We start from the raw sequence: 21,260 nt of genomic DNA on the forward strand, positions 1-21,260 counted from the left end.
GATTAAAAACTCTTGCTCAGCCATACCTAGTGCTTGGAAGTGCCTTGAGTCCCTTGAAGCTGGTGATTTCAACACCAAGGTTTCTCAGGCACCTCCAGTTCTTTTCTAAGCATGGTCAGAAGCACTTTGGTGCCAAAGTGCTTAGTAGTTTTGATTCTTACCTTGTGTCCAGCCTAGGAGACCTATGAATATGATGTTCAAGAGGAGATGGACCTCATGGGTATCTTTGAAACTTACTGGTGGTTCAGACTCTGAAGAAAATGCAGCAGCAGCAGCAGCAAACATGTTCTTTTGAATCAAGAGAAGGTGGTGGAATCAGGCCTCTTCAATACAGTCCCCAATAATAAAGGGAGATACCCAGAGTGCAAGAGAAAGGCTTTGATGCATTTTCTGCTAGAAATTGTTCCAAGGTACCCATCTAATCTCTCTGGGAAGTGCCCTACCTAGGAATCTATAGGTCATTCTTGGGAAAAATACACTTGCAGCCTTATGTGTTGAAGCTATTCCACATTCCATGCTATCCTTGGCATTTATGGTAGAGAAGTTAGTGAATCTCTGTGGCCTAATAGGGCAGTTATCTGAATCAAGGAGGCCAAGGTTTCAGATATTACTGCAAAATATTACTCATACATCTTTATCTAATGATAATTTTATAAAAATTTTATAGAAAGGAGCTGGGACTGAAGCCATTTTCACAAGGGGGATTAATGCTCATGAATGAATGACATCCACTCTCAGTTCACTCCTAAATATTCCCTGGAAAGGACTGGAAGTTTCAGGAGTATCCCTCCCTGCACCTTTCACTACACTATACACCTGCTGTGATAGTTTTTTACTGTCTTATTATTCCTATTTCAAAGAATCATAGAATCATAAAAACTTGGAAAAGACCTTTAAGATCATCAAGTCCAACTGTCAAACCAACACCACCATGCCAACTAAATCATGTCTTGAAGTGGCACGTCCACACATTTTTTAACACCTTGAGGGATGGTGACTCCACCACTTCCCTGGGCAGCTTGTTCCAGTGCTTGGCTCCTCTTTCAGTAAATAAATTTTTCCTAATACCCAGTCTTAACCTTCCCTGGTAGAACTTGAGGCCATTTCCTCTAATCCTATCACCAGTTATGTGGGAGAAGAGTCTGATTCCAACCTCACCACAACATCCTTTCAGGCAGTTGTAGAGAGCAATAAGGTCTCCCCTTACCCTTCTCCCAACTAAGCAATCCAGATTTCCTCAGCTGTTCCTCATAAGACTCATGCCCTAGACCCTTCACCGATCTCATTGCTCTTCTTTGGACACACTGCAGCAACTCAATGTCCTTCTTGTTGTGAGGGGCCCGAAACTGTGTTTGAGGTGTGGCCTCACTAGTGCCAAGTACAGGGGAACAATAATCACCCTAGTCCTGCTGGCTCTTACTTTCCTTGCTTTTCTTCCCTTCCTTATCCACGGGAAAGAATTACACCTCTTTTCCCTATGTGTGCATTCAGTTCCCTCAGTGATGGTATGAAAGAGAGTTACCACCATGACTTCCTTCACTTTTCAGTTAAAAGAAAGGGAGTAATCCCTGACTGCAGCTGTAGTTGCCTCTCTTCTGAAGTGCATTGTGTTACAATGCCCATGAGAAGGGAGGTGGCGAGGCCTTAGGGAGGTACGGGACTCTTCCTGCATTGCTGTCATGGCAGCTTGGACAACTCTGTGCTCAGCTTTGGTGAATCCTCTTCTGATGTATCTAACTGCATACCCAAGGCATTTGGGTCAGAATTAGGGCAGGCATCAGCAGTCTAGAGGGCAGGCAATGGGAGGCTGTGTAGTACTTACGATCTCTCTTGCTATTCTCCAGAATCTCCAAGGGTGCTGCAGAGATGTCTCTGAATGAGCAGATTACAGAATATGGTGTTTTTGAGTAATGGAAAGATCTAGCCCAGGTTCTTATGGACATTGCCTGCCATTCCTATGTATGCCAATGATTGAAAGCATGGGAATATATCTGTAGCAAAAGTTACTGGGGACTGTTTACCTCCAAATTCTCCTTACAGTCTAAAAGGAACCTTCTAGTCCTCAACCTTACCTCTAGGAAAAGTGTACATAAGCAGAGGCTTTTAATAGTCTTATGACTTTACCCAGCATTAAAAAGTCCAGTTACGTCAGTTGGAAAGTAGATTTATACATTGTGTTTAAAAATGGCTTCTCAGCATAGTAGAAGCTGAGTATAGAGCACAGGTTCTCTAGTAGAGCCTGATTTTGTTTATGATACCAAAACTCCCAATTAATTAAGTAACAGTAAAAACTTTTTCCTTTGGGTTGATTATTTTGACCCCAAATATGTAAACTGACCATCATATGCAAACTGATGAAGGCGTGGACTTCATTTTGATCTTGCTTACACTAACAAATGGAACGATGTGTGACTTGTATCAGTGTGGGTCAGACTGCAGGAGGCCATATGTGTTTATTTTAGCATTTATTAATGGTTATATTTACCTCATTGCAATGACTCGTTTTGGTTTCTATTGACATAACCATGACTTAAGAGAATGTTTGCAAAGACAAGAACAGATGTTTCCAGGCTGCTTGCCACAGAGAGGAAAAAAAGCCAGTATTTACTTGTAAGCTGGTGTTGGCTGTGCCATTTTCCCAATGAGTAATGATGAACAGTAGCCCTTAGTCAGTTACTGAAGATCCTGACTTGATAACAAAAGAATGAGCTTGGAGATGTCTTTTTGTGTGGTCTGATCTACATCGTAGAGTGGAAGACAATTGCTGTAGTCACTGAAACCAATTGTACCTTGTAGCACTTGTTTGAAGTACCTTAATGACCAAAGAGAACCTAAAAGCTTAATGAAATAGATAATGCATGGATATTTTCTCCCCTTCTCTGCAAGAATGTTGGGTTTAAATTAAGCTAGTAATTTTTACTAGACACTTTTATGAAATTGCAAAGCAGCATAAGCTTTTTGGAGTTAGTTTGGTGGTTTTCTTTTCCCCTCTGCAGCCATAAGAACATCTCGTAAGTCATAGATACTAACATCAAACTTGGTTTAAATGGACTTTTATAGAGGGGAAGAAAGCATAACAGACTATCAGCAGGGTTTATCATGATCTCAGAAAGTGTTTAGAAAGAAGTATCTGTGCATATAGTTTTAATGAGCAAGGAAGGGCTGACTTCTGTCACCTGGGAGCAGCAGTGTGGGGTGTGCAGCACCTGAGGATTTGGAGTTTTTGAAAGGCAAATAAAGAATGAGCCTACTCTGGGAGAGACCAGACCTTTGTGTATTGGTTGCCTCTGGTATTAAATGGGTAGGAGGCCCCTCACAAGTGAAGCAGAGGGGTGAGGGGGACTCAGTGGTCTCCCACGCTGGGGCACAGCACTCAGTGGGCAACACCAGGCCTTTGCCCTCTGTGAAGGCTGAGATCTTTGGGAAAGGAGTTGAGTCTTGCTCCAACATGATGATGATTTGTGAAGAGCAAAGTGATGTGCATTTTAAAGAGATGTGGCTATAACACCTGTGTAAGCCAGAACCTGCTAAATTGAAACTATGATGAACTACAGGGTATATAATAAGAACAAACTGTTTTGTTTTTAAAAATGTGCAACACAGTGTTCTTCTGGTTCAACCAGGAACCACTACACAATGTGTCTTTGAATGTCATGAACTCAGGGAGAACTGAGCATGACTTTTCCTCTTACAAAGCATAAAGCAAGTTTGAAGGCATATACTGTATCGGTTTACCAACAGGGAATTTTTGAAAAGTAATATATGAAGGCAACTTCTGCCTTCTCACTTTCATGGTCCACTTACTGTGGGCTTGCTGAGATATATTCCTGGAGATATCTCGGTGGGGAGGGGTTCTGTTATTTTTTTAATAGGAAGTGTTACGTTGACCTGTAAGTGTCAGTGCCTCGATGAAATACCATATGAGCAGTTCATGGGCTTACTGGTTCCACCTGCTGGCTGAACTGGTGGTGATGATCTGTCAATAAAGGAGGGGTTGAACAACTTATCTTATGACAAGATTTTACAAATAATTCCAGTCTGAGGTACAGGGATAAAGTCTTGTCTTCATGCTACAAACTTTCTTTCTATTTTTTCATTAAATTTCATTTTGTTAAATTTAGTCTAAAAGTGCATTTTCTTAAGCAATACAAATTTTAAGGATGGCAATGCTCAATCACAATTGCATTTTCAGCAAGAGGACAGCAACCCTCTTGAAAATAAGAAAATGAAAAAATTAACCTACTGATGTTCCAGTGCTACTGCCTGCTCATCATTTATGGAGCTCACCCAGAGAGAGAAAACTTAGAGCCTGTCCCCCTAGAGCTATCACAGAAACTGCATGGTATCATGCATGGTGCACAAGGGCTGGGAGAAGAATGACCCCTTGTACTGGGAACATACCCCAAAGAGGTTAAAAGGTTGGGATGAGAGGAATCCGGAACTGGACTTAACCCTGGATACTACAGTGTCCATAGATACAGAAGAAAGTCTGGAGGTGAGAGGAGCAAGTGGCTCTCAATATCATGGGTTGTATGGTTGAGAGAATAGGTCTAGAGTTCAGAGGAGCTTGGGCACGCAATTCCAGTTAAAGCTGGATCCTGCAGAGCCTGCGGAGCTAGAAGAAGGCTGAGGAAAATGGTGTTTGCTAGATAATGAATGTCAGAATTAGTGTTGGAACTAATTAGGATTTGGGATTTTGAGTGCTCTAGAGCTTCGTTCCTTGTTTGAGTCTCACCAGGCTTTCAGTGCTGAGGGTTGGCTCCAGCAGAAGTAAATGTTGGTTGGTTTTGGTAGCACTAGGCTATGAATAAGGATAGGATAACAAAGTTACTGAGATCCTGTTTTATAGAGTTTCATTTCTTGCTGTCTTCTATGGAAGCGAATGGTTTATATTGTAGATTTTGAAGCTAGTAGATTTTCTAAGGTCTTTAGAGGTGCCCTCTAAGCTTTTTGAAGATTCAGGATATTTTAAGAGTGCATGGCTGCATTAGCTTTCTTCTGCTGGATGCAAACCTTCATCCCTCATTTTTCAGCCAAAGGAAGAAGAGAAAGTTTCTGAGGGAACATCACGGTGCTGCTACCATTCCTCCTGCTCCAGGCAGTTGTTGCTGGCTGCCAGAGGTTCAGTCTAGTCTTTTAGTGTCAAACTCAGAATAGGAGCAAATGATTTATGAATCACACAAAGCTACAGTTATAGTCCAGAATAAAAAAGGGACAGAATGTTAATGCATGAGAAGGTCCTACAGGTGTCTGTTTTGACACACTTCTTAACCTGGTTTTGTCCTGTATCCATTACTTGTCTCCCAGGCATGGTCTGGGCACAGTTCAGGAGGAGAATTTGCACCATGAGCGTAAGCAAGTTTGGATATGGCCATTCTCTTCAGGAAAGTGATTTAACCTTGGGAACAGAAGGTGTTCTGTACCAGTTGGTCTCAGAGCCAAATAATTGCTTGCCTGAATTATTTAGTAAAAAATAGCAACCCAAATTGGCTCAGGGACAAACAAGCCAGTAGCTGGGTGTGAAGGGCCAGCCTAAGGAGCAGCTTAATGGGGAGGGAATTCTTGCATCAATTGCAAAGATGCTGCTCATTTGCAAACATTATTTTGTTTTCTGCTTTAATGCACTGGTGTTTTAAAGGATTTGTTTGGAAGCAAATCCCTTCAATTTTCTTTGTTGTTTCCGATGGCATGTCTGTGATTGTGGGAACTCAGTAGCACTTGCAGGTATTCTGCAGCAGATTACCATGCTGCCAGTGGTTTTCATGCAGCATTTCTGTACCATGGTCAGAAATGGTTCATTACGCAGCAGAAGGAAGTGCAGAGCAGTTGTTGAGTATATAGATAATGCTGGATGGAATATGAGTCTGATTGCCTTTAACTTAAAGGCAACCTCCTAAAACCCAAAATCCCACCCCTGAAAATGTTACAGCTGCCTCCCACGATAATTTATTTTAGTGAATTTTATAGGCTGAAGAATTCTCAGACACAGCTAGTACTTCGTCTGTTTGGAGAGAGGTGACACTTCATCTTTCACTAAGATACTTCAGACTCATTCTCTTACCAAATCCATTTTCATTCCTGCTATATGAACCTGTAACATAGGTTATGCAATTAGGAGGAAAGTGTTTGCAGAGACGGTAAGGAAAACCTGATAAATGAAATCTGCTATACGCTGTCAGTCATGCTGATGCTATTCCAATAAACACAGACATGTTTTTGTGTGCTCAGTTTAAAGAGACAGAGTAAAATAATTTATGGTCAAAATTGTCTTTCGTTCCTCTCAGTGTTTATGTCTATATAATACCATACACACCAAAAATATGTTAAGTGAGCATTACTGATGTAGAGTGCTAAAAAGGCAATGCTATGGTTAGTGTAATAGTTATAGCATTAATGTTAACAGGCTTTTTGTTCAGTAACTGGACCCCTCTTGGTGATCGTGCTATATATGGTCTTTATGCAATTAGGAGAATTTTTTAGGGTGAATGTTTGATTTTAGGAGGGGGTTTTGCTTTCAAGGCAAATGCAGTCAGATTTATATTGCATCTGGTATCATCTAAGTGGACATTTGTCTTATATAGTGCACAGATTGGGCAGCCTTCAGTTTAGGAGTGGATGCAAAATAGTTTTCCAAGTGTTCCAAATGTCTGGTTTTAGTTGTTTTGGTTTTGGTTTGCTTTGTGGTTTTGTTGTTGTTGTTTACTTGATTGATTTTTGTTGTTGTTGGGTTTTTTTTGTGGTGGTGTTTGGTTTTTTTTTTACTCTTATCCCTTTACATTATTCAAACCTGGCTTGGAGGACAAAATTAGACATTTCCTTGTGGGAATTTTTATTCTGATCTTTGCCTCAGAAATGTTAATGCATTGTTAGCAGCTCTGAGGAGGTGATGTGATAACTCCACTTTATAAATCAAGAGAGAATACTGGTGGTTGAAGCACAGGTCTGAAGAGTGTTTGCTAAATGGGGGTCCCCATTCAGTGACCTGATTTCTTGGACCTAAGCATTTCATGTGATCAAGGCATATTCCCTATTGTTGACTTCAGTGGCACTGGTGAATGCTCAGGAGCCCTATGCAATCTGGGCCTCAGAGCTTGAAACTGAAAACCAAATACAGAAGGAATACTTATGTGGTGACCAGCTGAGTTGAGATTTAGTGTAAAGGGCTTCCCCAGCAATACAGAAGAACTGTGGAGTAGAGGCAAGCATACAGTACTTTCCCCAAGTATGATGCTCATCTCCAGTTGTCTGGAGCCTTATTCTTCTGATTCTACTATGACTTTGAATATCTGTAACAAATGAGGCAGTGCTCCAGTGTACGATGGTCTCTCTAGTCACACCTCTGAGCTTCAGAAGATACCTGCTGACAAGTAAGAAAACAGATAAATTCTTTGAAGGGGATATTCAAAGAAAACAGTCCAAACCACTTCAGTTTTGACAGCATGTCCTAAGTTTTTCTTGTTATTGCACTAAATAGGACAGTCTATCTGTACATTATAGATGTATGCCATATGCCCATATTTTATCTTACGGTAGTCATCTGATGAGAGTACTTGACTCAGTCTCTTCCTTCAGCTTAATACCCTGTTACGTACTTTTCTACTCAAAACCAGCTCATCTTTGCTCAAAACTGGTCTGTAATGTCAGTTCAGTGGCATTTGTTTACTGCACTGGGTGGCATTGCTGAGAATGTAAAACTATCCCATTAGTCTGTTTGCAGTATAAAACGGGCTTCTGCATTTTATGAGCTTATACAGTGTAATGAGATTCTGGCAAGTGTAAAGGAAAAAGGTGTTAAGGAGAGCTGGCAGCTCCTTAAAGAAAAGATATTAAGTGCAAACCCACTAATTTTAAAATAGTTTGTGTGGAGAACGTTGCTGTATGATACCTGAAATACTGACTGAGGCTGACTTGGAAAGTGGCAACAGTCCACCATTGGAAAGGAAACATGAGCTGGGAGGATCCCAAAGGTAGCTTCTTTACAAGTGCTATGCTGTACTTTTGTTGTTGGGTTAGATGATGGCATACTCATTGTCATAACAATTTATGTAGAAAGCACTAAGCTGGTAAGGATGAAAAACGCTATGAGAAAAAGGGCTACAATTCAAAGTGGTCTTGATCAGTTGAAGTAATCATGAAAAGAATGGTCACAGTTCAACAATGACATGTTTTATATATGACTATTAGGAATACCCAACTTAAATGATAAAGGTTGGGGAATAATTTCTTAGGGAGCAATTATCCAGAAAAGAAGTCTGAGAGTTGCAGGAAACCACAAGCCAATACAGGAGTTGACATTGTCACGATGTGGTAGATTGTATTTTGGGGTGAACAGAGAGAAATATAGCCTGCAGAATATATGAAAAAAACCCCGTCCCTGACTAGAGTACTGTCTCAATTCACAGGGATCATACTTCAAGAAAGACAATAATAATAAGACTGTGCAGAGGGACAGCAACAAAACTGAACAAATGTTCACAGATAACATGACTGCTAAGTATGCATTGAGCAAATTGGTGTTATTTGAGGTAGATTATAGCAATATGATTAGTGGTTACTGTAGCCTTCTGTACACATGGGCTGCTGCAAAGAGAGAGAGAATAGCCTGTTTTCTATGCCTATGTTAGCACAAAGACTGAAGATTCTAAGTTCCATCAAGGGAGATCATGTGGCCATGGTAAGATCAGTCCAGCACTGGAAGACTTTGCTTGGGGACATTACTGAATCTTCATTTTTGGAGGCCTTCAAGAACAATTAGGAAACCTCCTCTAGCAATAACAGAAGTTGTCGTAGATTCTGCTATGCGGTTGGGCACCTCCTGGATGTCTCTTCCAGGCATCATTGCATCATTTTCTGATTTGCTTCCTCTTTCATCTTTTTTATGCTTTTACTCCTTGGTGAATATCACTGTTCTCTGGGTAGGGATTTCTTACTTGTTGTGGGGTGGGATTAAAATTTAGCAGATCCATAGCAGTCATCAGGGTACAGAATTTAATGGGGCAGTGCTTTAAACTACTACGTTTGACCAACTGCTGAAGCTGGAAATGTCCCAGGCCACAACTTCTTAGTTGGGCAAAATTCCATTAGAATGTTCGTTGTAGACAGAGTAAGGACTGGGTCTTGCTTTCTCATCAGTGTATTTTCTGAAGACGTTTAAAATGCATGTAACAATTTGACATACCAGCTGTCACCAGAAATTCTGTCCCCCACTGACACCCGCGTGCAGTGTGTTGGCACTCCTGTCATATGGAGGGGGAGCGTTGACAGGTTCTCTTGCTAGTCACTTTAGAAAGGGAAGAAAGAAGGCAGGGTTCAGCAGAGGAGGACTGGCAATTGCAGAACACCAGGAACATCAAAACCAGAGCAGTCTGAGCAAGGAGTTACTGGTCTGGCCTGGGGCTTTTTTGCAAGTCCAAGAGGAAATGCATGCAGCAAAAGGAAAATTTTCTCTAGCCTCATCCATGTTTAGCTTGGTGTTTGGGACTGATTTGAACCTCTCATAGTGGGACAGCAGTGCAATTCCATTACTCGCCAATATTTGCAAGTTTCAGAGTCTGAAGTAGATCTAGTCATGTTTGTATTAAAACTGAATCATGTTTTCTTTTGACTTAGAAGCCGAACTTGATTTCCAAGCCAATGCTTGACAGCATCCTTTGTCTTCGTGATGACAGATGGAAGTATGTCCGGAGCCTCCTGACCCCAGCCTTCAGTGATGCCAAACTGAAAGAGGTAAGGTGTAGGCTCTGTTGATTTCCTTCTTGAGAAGACATAATTATTTTCTTTCGTGCAAGCATCTATTTTACATAGCTCTATAATAAGAACAGGTAAAAAAAATGCTACTTTATGCCAGTTTATTTAGAACTGAAGAGCACATGCAGCTGAGCATACATACAGTGTGGTCCAGGTCATAGGTTCGGGAAAATCAGAATAGCTCGTCTGAGAATATGATCCTCTGTCTGTATATAAACTGATTTATCCATAAAAGTGTAGCAAACTCAAAAAAAAGTCTCACACCTTCCTCCCCCTCTCCCCGTTAGGAGTAAACTAAAGTACAGGAAAGGTTATTGCTCCCAGTAGGAACATAGCTTTTCATTATTTGCAGAGTCAGCAGCTCTCATGTTAACATGGGAACTGCTGTCAGTCTATTTTCATTTCTCCATCTCCTTCCCCCCTCCTTCTTTTATTCTTTAATCCTTTCATATAATAAAGTAAGTCACTGGAACAGAATGTCATTGCCAGATAAATACCTCTGACTGAAAATAAATGTCTCCACGCTGACCTGCTGCTAATTTCCTATGAATGTCCCAGCATTTACTTAGCCATGGGAACCCATTTCCCAGTAACAAAGTCCTATTCCAGTGGCACGATATCTCTTAATTAAGCATAGATAAATGATTGACTGCTTAAAGTCTTCTTTCAAGGGGAGGCAGGAGGGGGAAGGGAAAACCCCAAACCGACAAAAAAAAACACCTCTTCCTTTATGTATTTTATTCTGAAAAGGAACCATGTCTCACTCTGGTGCCCAGTCCCAGGTTGTAAAATTTTCCACTGGGCAGACGCTTGCGATGTTTTGACATGCCGCTGTCGAAATCCACAGTAACATCTAAATGTGTCTGGCTCTCCCAGCTCTATAGACAGTGGTCGCTTAGCAACGCCGGCTGTCACCTCCTTATTATGGTAAATTCTAATTGGCCACCAGCCTGGTGGAGATGCTGATTAATCACAACTGACAATGCCATTGGTTATGTGCCCCGACATTTGCTCTGTCACCAGCTCCATCGCAAAATTTTAGCAAGATGAGGGTGTTTAAATATGCAAGTGATTAGTTGCTCATGGCATGGTGGAGAGGGGAGAGTTTTGCATTTTCCTGGCGGAAATTAATCTGCCTTACTGCAGGTCATGGGCTCTTTGCTGGTGGACTAACAAAAGATAAAGCCTCGCTACCCTCGATTCGCGGAGAGCAACCTCTGCCGGCACCAGCCGGGCAGACTTGACAGAGAGTGGTGAGAGTGAGCACGTGGAGACCCTGGGCATCATGCTCTTGGGGTGGGCAGGCACAGGTTTACAGGTTTTGACCAATTAAATGGAGGCAGGAGGAGAAGTCATGGTGCTCACTTTGCACTGCTTGGTGGAGGAGAAGCAACACAGGAGTGTTGGTTGGAGGTATAATGGAGGGTCAGGTAGTGCCTGGTAGCTGTCTCACGGGCAAAAACTGAGATCTTTGTTTTTAGCCTGGTAATCAGCTTTCCCTGTGCTGCCTCTTCCAAACTCTGTGGAAAGGGTGTGACTGTGTGTGGCACGGGGGGTCCTGGAAGTGGTCACTTTCTCCTTCCAGTCTATAGGAAGTGGGAAAATGGCAAGTGGGGAAGGTCTCTCTGAAAGGCTCAACTTTGTTCCTCTGTCCAATATCTTCTCCAGAAGACCATCCATCCCTACAAAGAGAGATGATTCCACATGAGGTTAAAACCTCTTTTGAAGGGATGCACTTCTCAGCCTTGAATTTCATTTTCTACCCAAATACATGAACAGTCCTGGGATTTGAAGTTAATGCAACTTACATCCTCACATATGTGCTTCTCTTGCTGTTGCTTAATTTAGAAGCCACACCAACACTTCTCACAGGAAATCAATGCTCATTAATTATTATCTCACTTTTTAACTCTCCCATATTTAGTCCTCTCAGAAACTTTGCAGCAGCATGGAAATAAAAACACCATGTTCTAGTTTCGGCCACACTACAGAGTATTCAGAGTTGTATACAAGACATCCTGTTTACAAAGTCTTCCTCTCTACCTCAAAGGAGTTTCAAACAGGCTAGTTTTGGTATTAATTTAGTACATAAGAACGTGGATGTGTTGTTTTACACGTATTTATAAATACTGCTACACACATTCCTCATTTCTTCTCCTAAGGTATTGATTCTTTTGTCACAGAAACCTGAGCTGTGACAAAACTACATACCAAAGTCTTCCTCTCTGGTCACTCTGCATGTCTGCCTTGTGTTAGTTCTCCTCTGCAAACTTCCCAGTCCTCCTCTGCAAACTTCCCAGTCATTCTGGGGAGACTGCAGACCTCTTGAGTGGCTTTGGACAGTGGTTTCCTTGGAGCGCTAAAGCCCCTAGTGCCACTCCAGAGGCTTGTCTGGATGCTCTGAGAGAACTGGGAGCTACTAGCCTGTGGCAGACCAATAGATGTTAACAACTCCTTGTGCTCCCTGTAGCACTAAGTTCACATAAAAGATGCATGGAGGGGTGGACAACTGAGTATAGATTCCTGATAACTCTGTTTCTGAAGCACAAGAATCTACTGCTAGGCTAAAGGACAGTTTCCACACTAGCAAGAGCATGGAGCTGGTCATCCAGCATTTGGCCTGGCTGCTGAAGGTCAAAACTGAAGACAGAACTGATGTATGTTGCTAAGGTCTGACCCACAATGCTCCACAGAGGCATCTTTCTACTGTGGCTGGGGACAGAGGTGTACTCTGCCCCTGTCTTTCCACTAAGTTGGTGTAGTGTCACTGAGAAGTTCACTGAGCTTGAGGAATTCCCCCTTAGTTTGGCAAAAATCTCCAATGGGCAGTTACTAAATGAGCACAAATTGATCACAGAAATTTTGAAGTTTGCAAAATTACAAGCAATTAATGAAACTAGAGGTCATGGAGCTGTTGGGTAGCCAGTCAAGTGATTGCTGCGTGTACACACAGAATAGTTTTCCTAAAATTTCTCAAGATTTTCTAGCATCTTCTCCAGCTTTCTCTGTCTCAATATTCTCTTTTAAAGCCCTGCACCACTTTACTGTTGTTTTTATAGGTTTCTAAACATTGTGTGTTCTCCCTTTTTAATTTTCTTTTTCTAACAAGTATGTCAAGATTAGTAAAGCAGTCCTCTCCAACTGAAGGAATGCTTGGCTCCAGATGGCATTACATTGAAATACTATAGTGGTGAGTGTAGCATAAATAGACTTCTAAAGTTGATCCTGCGGTAAGATTTGGTAGTATCCCAAGTGAAATGCCATGGGAGTTGGTGCAGTTCTGATAATAAGTTCTTTCCAGTGAAGCCACTGAGTGGACCTCATAGTGCCATTGCTATGGGAACACTAAGAACAAGAAATGAGAGACAGGAAGCAGGAGACCCAAGAAGTTTCACTTCCAGCTCTGCCATTGACTGTCTGTAGGTGATCTGGCAGAGGCTACTGAAATTCTCTGTGCATGAAATTACTTTCATCTGTTAAATGGGAATTACACTCACTGCTGAAAGTTGATCCAAGATGTGATTTATAAGAAACTGGTGAAGTGAAATACCTGGAGGCCCTCAAGGAAAAGCTGCATTTCTCAGTGCTCCTGTGATATTCTCCTCAGCTATTATGTATTGAAACAAGCTGATATGTTAGTGATCTTGTTGTACTGATCTTGATCCCCTATTTAGTATTTCTTATTTTGTTCCTCTTCTTTTTGCTGTGGTGCGTGTGATGATCCTGCAGTTCTAGACCCCTTGTCAGACTTGATAAATAGCTCTGCTTTCTTATACAGCCAACACCAGCAGAAAACCTATTGATTTTTATTTATTCTGATGGTGCTGCAGTAGTCTTGTCATCTCCTATCTGTATGCCAGGAATCCTGTCCTCCATTAACCAACCATTAAAACAAAACAGAAACAGAAATTAAAGAAGAGAGCACAGCATAATGTAGCATTGTCCTAAATAACCTGTGAAGTGGAGTTTGTGTTGAGGCATTTTCTTTCAAATAAAGGGAGACACAAAGCAGAATTTGTGATAACATGGCAGAAGAGTGGAGGAAAATCCTCTAGCGTCACTCTTAGTTATGTAGATCTTCCAGGTTCCACTAGGATGTAAGATCTGACAGTCCAGCTGTTGAGTTTTCCTTGATTTGCTCTCACTCTGCTTATGCACATTGATCAGAGGCATTTTGGGAGGGTCTCTGGAAATTGCTGTTGTTACTCAGGAAAGCAAATATGCTCACCTGAGATAAAGCAAATCACTAACGTAGAAGCTGATACGTCAAATGTGTGTATCCTTGAGCCACAAGTCAGTGTCCGGTTGAGTTGCTCATGTTGGTAAATTGTGCCCATGGACAGTGGGGCCCCACTCCAAGGTGATGGAAACAAATGCTCTCACAAACATCTTCCTGAAGCTCTTCCATTTTTTTTGTTCTAAATCAGGGATTTGAAATCTGGTACAGAAGCAATTCTTAGGTTAGGAACATAGCCTTTTTCCTTCTCTTCCCTTTATATTTCATCCCATCTGTGGGACAAGAGGCCTGAAATGGCTTCTGCATGCTATGTGTGAACAGTAGTGTCTCCAGTGTGTCTGTCTGCAGTGAATATGATCCAGCCTTCTGCTTCATAGTTTGGATGCTAATAATAAGGGGAATAATAATAGTGAAAACTGAGGACCACGTCTGACTAGAGGAACATGACACTGATGCCTTTGAACAGTGCAAACATCCCCATGCACTGTGCGTATGCAGAATCAGAAACTAGTTGTTGTTATGTGCCAAACAGCATATTGGCAGGATTTAAACAGCAAAGCCCCTGGCATCATGAAAACCCTAACCCCAAATGCTCTTCTTTGGCAGAAAGAAAGAAATTTGGACTCTGGGCTACTCTTGCTAGTAGATAACTGGCAGATCAAATATTTACAGAGACCATATTGTTTAGATTTTTCTTCATCCTGTTACTCTCAGCCAATCTGAACACAGAGCAGCTGGGGTTTGTTTACCCACCAAGAACTGAATCTCAGGCAGGTGATGCAGCTTTTATGTTCTGGCTGGCAAATGTGAATGTATAGGAAGTTAGTGATACCCAAGGCGGTGCAGATCAACGTGTCGGCTTCTGTGCTGGTTTTCAAAGTTTGATATAGTTCAACTCCCCCAACACTACTTTATTTTTCTTGACAACTGAACAAAGAGTTTAAAGTGTTAAGGGACTTGAGAATGTTTCAGTCTGTGGTCTTTGTAGTTAGCAATCTTGGACTAATTTATGTCCCTCAGGGGAATAAAAACCCAAACCCAGGATTCCTGAGTACATATCCCCCGTAGCTTTCACATGCAAATAATTGTCTCATTGATATAACTCGGTCCTATCAGGCTAACAATAAATCAAATCCATGTGCCCCCCTCCCCATTTTCCTGGTTAGATTTACTAATAAAAATATCTTATGAGTAGAAATGAATTGCAATGGTATTTTGAAAGGCTGGTGGAATGTTGGAAAGCGCAGAGGTGCTGCGAGATGTCCTGGCCAGGTGTATGTGTCCCTGCCACTTCTGGCAGCTGTTGGAAACTGATAGCAACCAGCTGGGTGGTTGCAGGTTTGGTGATGAAGAATAAAAGAGAAAATAAGGCAATAAAAGGAAAATCTGAAATTATCACCATCTGTTTAGGAAATATTGTACCTGTTAAAACAGGGATTTTCATTTTATTCTTCTTGACTGGTTCAGTCCATTGGAAGAGCTAGGCCCAGGGATTATAAAGCGTTTCACCCAGGTTCAGTCTGTTAAACAGAAATGTGCTAATTTTTTTGAACCATTTGAGAAGAAGCTTACTGCATGGGACCTTCTTTAGAAAACCAAAAGGGGAAGAAAACTGCTACATAACATGGTGTCTACCTCCCAAACAGATAACAGCTACTTTTACCAAATACTTACCTGGCTTCAGAATTGTCCCATGAGACTGTGGCAAAGCCCAAATCAATCCAGCTTTGAACTGAAATAGTGGCAACCTGCTCCATCCCATATAGGTACAAGACCTTGAGAGCAGCTAGACACACTCTTGACTCAGACTTCTGCCTTTTGAAAACATGTTGGATGCTCCCTCGTTGGCCTTTTGACTGCGTATAGTCTTGCCCATGTGTTAGGGTGGCAGAGTGCCTGTGCACGAAGCGTTATGCCAGTTTCACAGAGGCAGAAGTGCCAAGCAAAATGGACTTGGCTGTGCAGGCTGCATAGCTCTCAGAGAATGCTGAGAGGCTGCAGTAAGTCTGTTTTGGTATCAAGAATGTCAGAGGAGTAGGACAAGTCTGTTCTCATGTTTGTTGACATCTATATGCCGAAGGAAGTTGTTCAGGAAGGGAAGGGTGGTGTCTACATGTATGTCTGCTGATGCCTGGCATAATTGTTGAGGCAAGACTGTGGTATTATATTGTAGGTTATAAAGACCTCTGGGCAGTCTATATGGAGAATGAGCTATAGCAGATAATGCCTTTGGGGTCATGGCTGTATTGCTGCATCTACACTCTTCCTCTGCTCCCCTGGTAGGTGTAATCAAGGCAGGTGCCTGATGCCTTTTATATGTAAAAAGTCAGAGACTTTAATGAGGTCTTGATAGTTGCCTATGTCATGATGTCCATGAAGTGCTAAAGAAGAGAGTGTTGCACTGCTAGCTACTGCTGGGCTGTGGGAAGCTATCCCTGACCATCATGTGTCAGTGACTGGAAAGAACTGTTAGCTGAATAAATTCACATGAATGTCCATTTAACGGCATCACCACTCCAGAAAACTCATTCCTCAGGTAGCAATAGCAGTTTGCCCTGTAGTGGGGTATGCACGGTGTTCTTATAAAGTCCTTATTAAATCCCTCAAACTGAGGGACAGCAAGATGGAGATGCTAGGACTCTGATGCTGATATCTTTACAGCACTTTGAGACTATGGAAAATATTATTCCTTCTCCCCTGGAGCATATCTGCCCTGGACAAGAAGCTCAACATGAGCCACTAGTGTGCACTTGCAGCCCAGAAAGCCAACCGTGTCCTGGGCTGCATCAAAAGAAGCGTGGCCAGCAGGTCAAGGGAGGTGATTCTCCCCCTGTATTCAGCTTTTCTGAGACCTCACCTGGAGTACTGTGTTCAATCCTGGGGCTCCCAACATAAGAAGGACATGGAGCTCCTGTAGGAAGCCCAGAGGAGGGCCACAAAGATGATCAGAGGGCTGGAGCACCTCTCCTTTGAAAGCAGGCTGAGAGAGTTGGGGTTGTTCAGCCTAGAGAAGAGAAGGCTCTGGGAGGACCTTAGAAAGACTTTTCAGTACCAGAAGGGAGCCTACAAGAAAGCTGAGGAAGGACTTTTTACAAGGGCTTATAGTGAGAGGACAAGAGGTAATGGTTTTAAACTGGAAGAGGGGAGATTTACGTTAGAAATTAGGAGGAAATTCTCTGTTGTGAGGGTGGTGAGACTCTGGAACAGGTTGCTCAGGGAAGTTGTGGCTGCCCCCTCCCTGGAAGTGTTCAAAGCCAGGTTGAATGGGGCTGAGAGCAACCTGATCTAGTGGGAGGTGTCCCTGTCCATGCAGGAGGGCTTTAACTAGGTGATCTTTAAGGTCCTTTCCAACTCAAACCGTTCTGTGATTCCAATGTGTAGCCTAAATGTAATGTCCTATAAGTATGGATTTTGATAAATCTTCATTTGGAACAGGGAACAGTTAAAAAGAGAGGGGGATGTCTTTGCTTGAAACCTCTCTCTGTATATAGCTACAGGTGGGCAAGAACCAAAGGTCAGTTAAGTGACAGGATCTCTCATGTTTAGACCCAGAGCTAGAGAAAGGTTTCTTTTTAGCAGTCAGTCCCAACATTTCATCTTACTAGTGCAAAAGTGCCTGACCACACTTGCAGCAGATTCTGAGAGCTCCATCCCATCTACTGGATAAAAATAATGCAGAAAAATTGATTTATTTTTAACATTTTAATGTTTTTCACAGTACGATGTGTTCCCTTCTAGATGACACCGCTAATAAACCAGGCCTGTGACGTCCTGCTGTGTAACTTGAAAGTCTATGCAGATTCTGGCAAAGCTTTTGATATCCAGAGGTATGTTGAACATGCCAGAAATTAGTAGCAGATTTAAAAAAATAAAAAATCAATAGCAGCAGTTATTCTAAATATGCACTTACTGTATAAAGGAATATTTTTCCCCCTCCCTCACTTTTATAAGTGAACATCATCGTTTAATAGGCGATGTGTCTGATAGATGCCTTTTCTTCCTGGGGGCAGCCATTGCATACTTGAAAAGTAATTTTGGAAAAGCATCTAATGTATTTCTAGCTGTTGTTTAATGAAGTTTTAACAGCTGGAAGCAGAAAGAAAGCTGCCTCAGTGCCTGTCCAGTCTGTTCTCTACAGTGTGCCAATAATGTATAAATATAAGAATTGATCTAGTATCAAATCCCTCTAGTCCATCATGCTCTTGCTTTTTTTATATGAGGTTTTTTGAGTACTTAATCATTCCCACCACATTCCTTCTAACCCCTCTAATGGCACTCTAGCCTTTTGTGAAATGATGGCATCAGTACTACAGATGAGAATGCACCATTGATTTATAAAATGACACTTTAATATTTTCCATACTGTGCTTTCGCCCCTTTGTTATGCATTTAATATCCTGTTATCTCTTGTGTTGTTCTTTCGTCAGAGGTCTTCACTGAACTGTTCACAACACTGTCTAATATCTTCTCTGAGCAGATACATTTATTCTAGGATCCTGTATGGCATATGAGTAGTTTAAATGCATTCTTTCTAGTAGGGTCTATTTTGTATACACTTCATTTGCTAGGTTGGTCAGTGCCCTCTGAAGTTCTTAATGATTTCCCCCAAACTGCAGCAGTGCAAATAATTTTTTTTTTTCATTTAAAGAAAAAGATATTTAGCCACAATTCACCCATCTCTTTCCAAGTACATAGGCAAGTGTGTGTGCACAGAGATCTCTTTATTAAACAAACGAAGAGATGCAATGAATCTTTGAGATGAATTACAACTAGCCTAATGCTCTAATGAAAACTGACTTTTTAAGTCCTTCTAGGCTTTTCCCTTATTCTATTTGTCCTTTTTCTTTGCCTGGTCTTTAAGGTATTGATCCATTATAGGGTTTCACCATTCAAAGGGCACTTTGGAAAAGACCTTCTGAAAGTATAAATGAATGGTGTTGACCATCTCACAATGTGATCTTTCAGTTGTTTCATGATGCTACCATTTCAGCAGTTTTGACATGTATAATTTTGATTCTCGTTGCACTGCATTTTCCCAGAATTGCCTGGGGAGCTATTTCTTGGATGTAAATACACTATCTGCAACCTTCTGTTGTCTTGTACATCTTTTGTACTTTAGCCATTTTGTTTCAACGTCCAAAATTTAGTTTTTAATCTATCATAGCACCTTGGAGAGGTGGATGATCAAGCACTTCTGAAATTAGTGTTTTATTGCAGCGTCCCTTCTTTTAACATTTCAATTTCTAATAATGCTTGGGTTTTTTGTGTAGAAGTTGAAAACCCAAAGATGATACTTAGGTTTGCAGTACTGTTACCTTCCAAATCTACTCTGGTGTCACCAGAATGACAGTGCTCAAAGGTCATAGTTTAGAAATGCTGCTTCACAATGTGTATATACAGGATATACCGGGCCTGCATACCGTCCTTTCTTATAATATGGTCTCACTTAGGTTAAAACACCAGAGATTTTGATGTTAGCCTTTGGTAAGGGAAATGAGAACATCCATTGCAGACTTGACCACACATGAGAAGAATCAAATTTCAAGGCTATTTTACGTTCTCTATCCATTTAACTCAAAACTAAATACAGCTGCTAATGCCCAGTAGAAGATGGTGAGGTGGTCAGATATGCAGGGAGAGATTCAATAAGTTCTGAAGTTTCTAGATCATTGTCCACAGATAATTTGTAGCTTTCAAAGCATTTGCTGCTCCTCTGCAGAGATACAGATTTCACACGGTGTCACTTCCTCTTGGTTTTGGCCACAATTTTACATTACAAACCAGCTATCAAGAAGATGAAGGAAATCCGTAACAGGAATTTTTACTTAGGTACCTCATCTCATTGAGAGTGTAGATTAGACTGGTAGTAGATGTGGTTTCTGCCATTTAAAATGAGACAGGAATGATCTCTTTAATTAGGATATACACTAAGAAAACACTTAAGAATCTTGGAACTTATGCATTTGATTTCTAGATAATAACAAATGAAACAATTTTTTTTGGTAATTTTTTTAGTGGAATTGTTGAGTTCTGAAAATATATTCACTTTATAGATTGAGAGAAGATGATTGTTATTAAGAACCAGCATTTGTCAGAATGATGGAAACATCTCTTGTTGGCAAAGCTCAAATCTAAAAGCAAAAAGAAAATCAGGGTCAACAATTAATATTATGTGATGTTTGTAGCAGCAATATTTTAATGGATTTGTAATTTTTAGCTAATGATTTATCATTCTTCAACTCAATGCAGGTGTTACAACTGCTATACCTTGGATGTTGTTGGTACTGTAGCGTTTGGTACTGAGGTGGATTCTCAGAAGAATCCCAACGACCCTTTTGTTAAGAATTGCAGAGCATTCTTTGAAATGTCTTTGTTTAAGCCTCTCCTCATTCTAATCCGTGAGTATAGTCTACCTTTGTCTACTTCTTTATGGTAATTTTCTAAAATTCATTCTCAAATTGCAAAATGTGTTGAATCAGGAGCAGGAAAATGTATAGTAGGCTTTATTTCAGAGGTCTTCAGAATACAACTTAGAGGCCAAGTATACCCTGGAGATTGCCACCACATTCTCTACAGTTCCTGTCACCATTAATGCAACTTCCTTCAGAAACTGAGGGTTCTTGGAAGGCAATGCTCTTGGTTGATCTAAGTGGAAGGTTTCTGGGACCTGTAGTTTCTACGGTATTTCTTTAAGTACTTTTGTCTTAGAACAGAGTAACTGCCTTTTGGAGCCTGAGAGTAAAGTTTTTGTGCACTTATTTTGCTAAGTAGAGATTGAAATCCCTGCCATAAGCAACAGTGGGCTAATAACCCACTAAACAAAGGAGGTGGAGGAGCCTAAGCTGGTAGCATAAGTCCTCTAATTCTTATTTAAATAGCAACAGCAGCCGGATTGACGGCTATAAAGGATAAAGATGATAAGTGCCAGTACAGGCTGTCATTAAAAGAGTGCCTTTATTTTTAGATGGATAGATAGGGAATGCAAGAAGGGAGTATAAAACCTTTTAGTTCTAGGGCATGAAAGCTAAGGCTTCATGGTGTCAGTGGTGTTGTTCATACAAGAGCAGTAAGAATTGTAGCTGAGGAAGCCACAGCATGATTGAGGTTGTTGAAGTTTTACCATCTTTCTTTCTAGACCTGCTTGTAATAATGTCAGGTGGCACAGTGGCAGTTTTCTGTGCCCATCTGATCCTGCTGGCATTACAGATTGCACCTGTACTGGCAAGCAGCATATGAACTGTTTCCTTCTGGAGCTGAACATCCAAAATGTCCTGCG

The 21,260-nt window shown here is 41.3% G+C and overlaps 1 protein-coding gene across 3 annotated transcripts in view; it reads left to right on the forward strand.

Moving 5' to 3' along the window:
- TBXAS1 (thromboxane A synthase 1) overlaps nt 1-21,260 on the forward strand; it is a 256,201-nt gene that overhangs the window by 139,657 nt on the left and 95,284 nt on the right. For all 3 annotated transcript variants that reach the window (XM_051644014.1, XM_051644015.1, XM_051644016.1), the window contains 3 exons: nt 9,610-9,726; nt 17,723-17,811; nt 20,234-20,382. In XM_051644014.1, coding sequence (XP_051499974.1) covers nt 9,610-9,726; nt 17,723-17,811; nt 20,234-20,382 — 355 coding nt within the window. The remainder of the gene's footprint in view (nt 1-9,609; nt 9,727-17,722; nt 17,812-20,233; nt 20,383-21,260) is intronic.

The sequence above is a fragment of the Apus apus genome, chromosome 1 (assembly GCF_020740795.1).
Source record: "Apus apus isolate bApuApu2 chromosome 1, bApuApu2.pri.cur, whole genome shotgun sequence".
NCBI lineage: Eukaryota > Metazoa > Chordata > Aves > Apodiformes > Apodidae > Apus > Apus apus.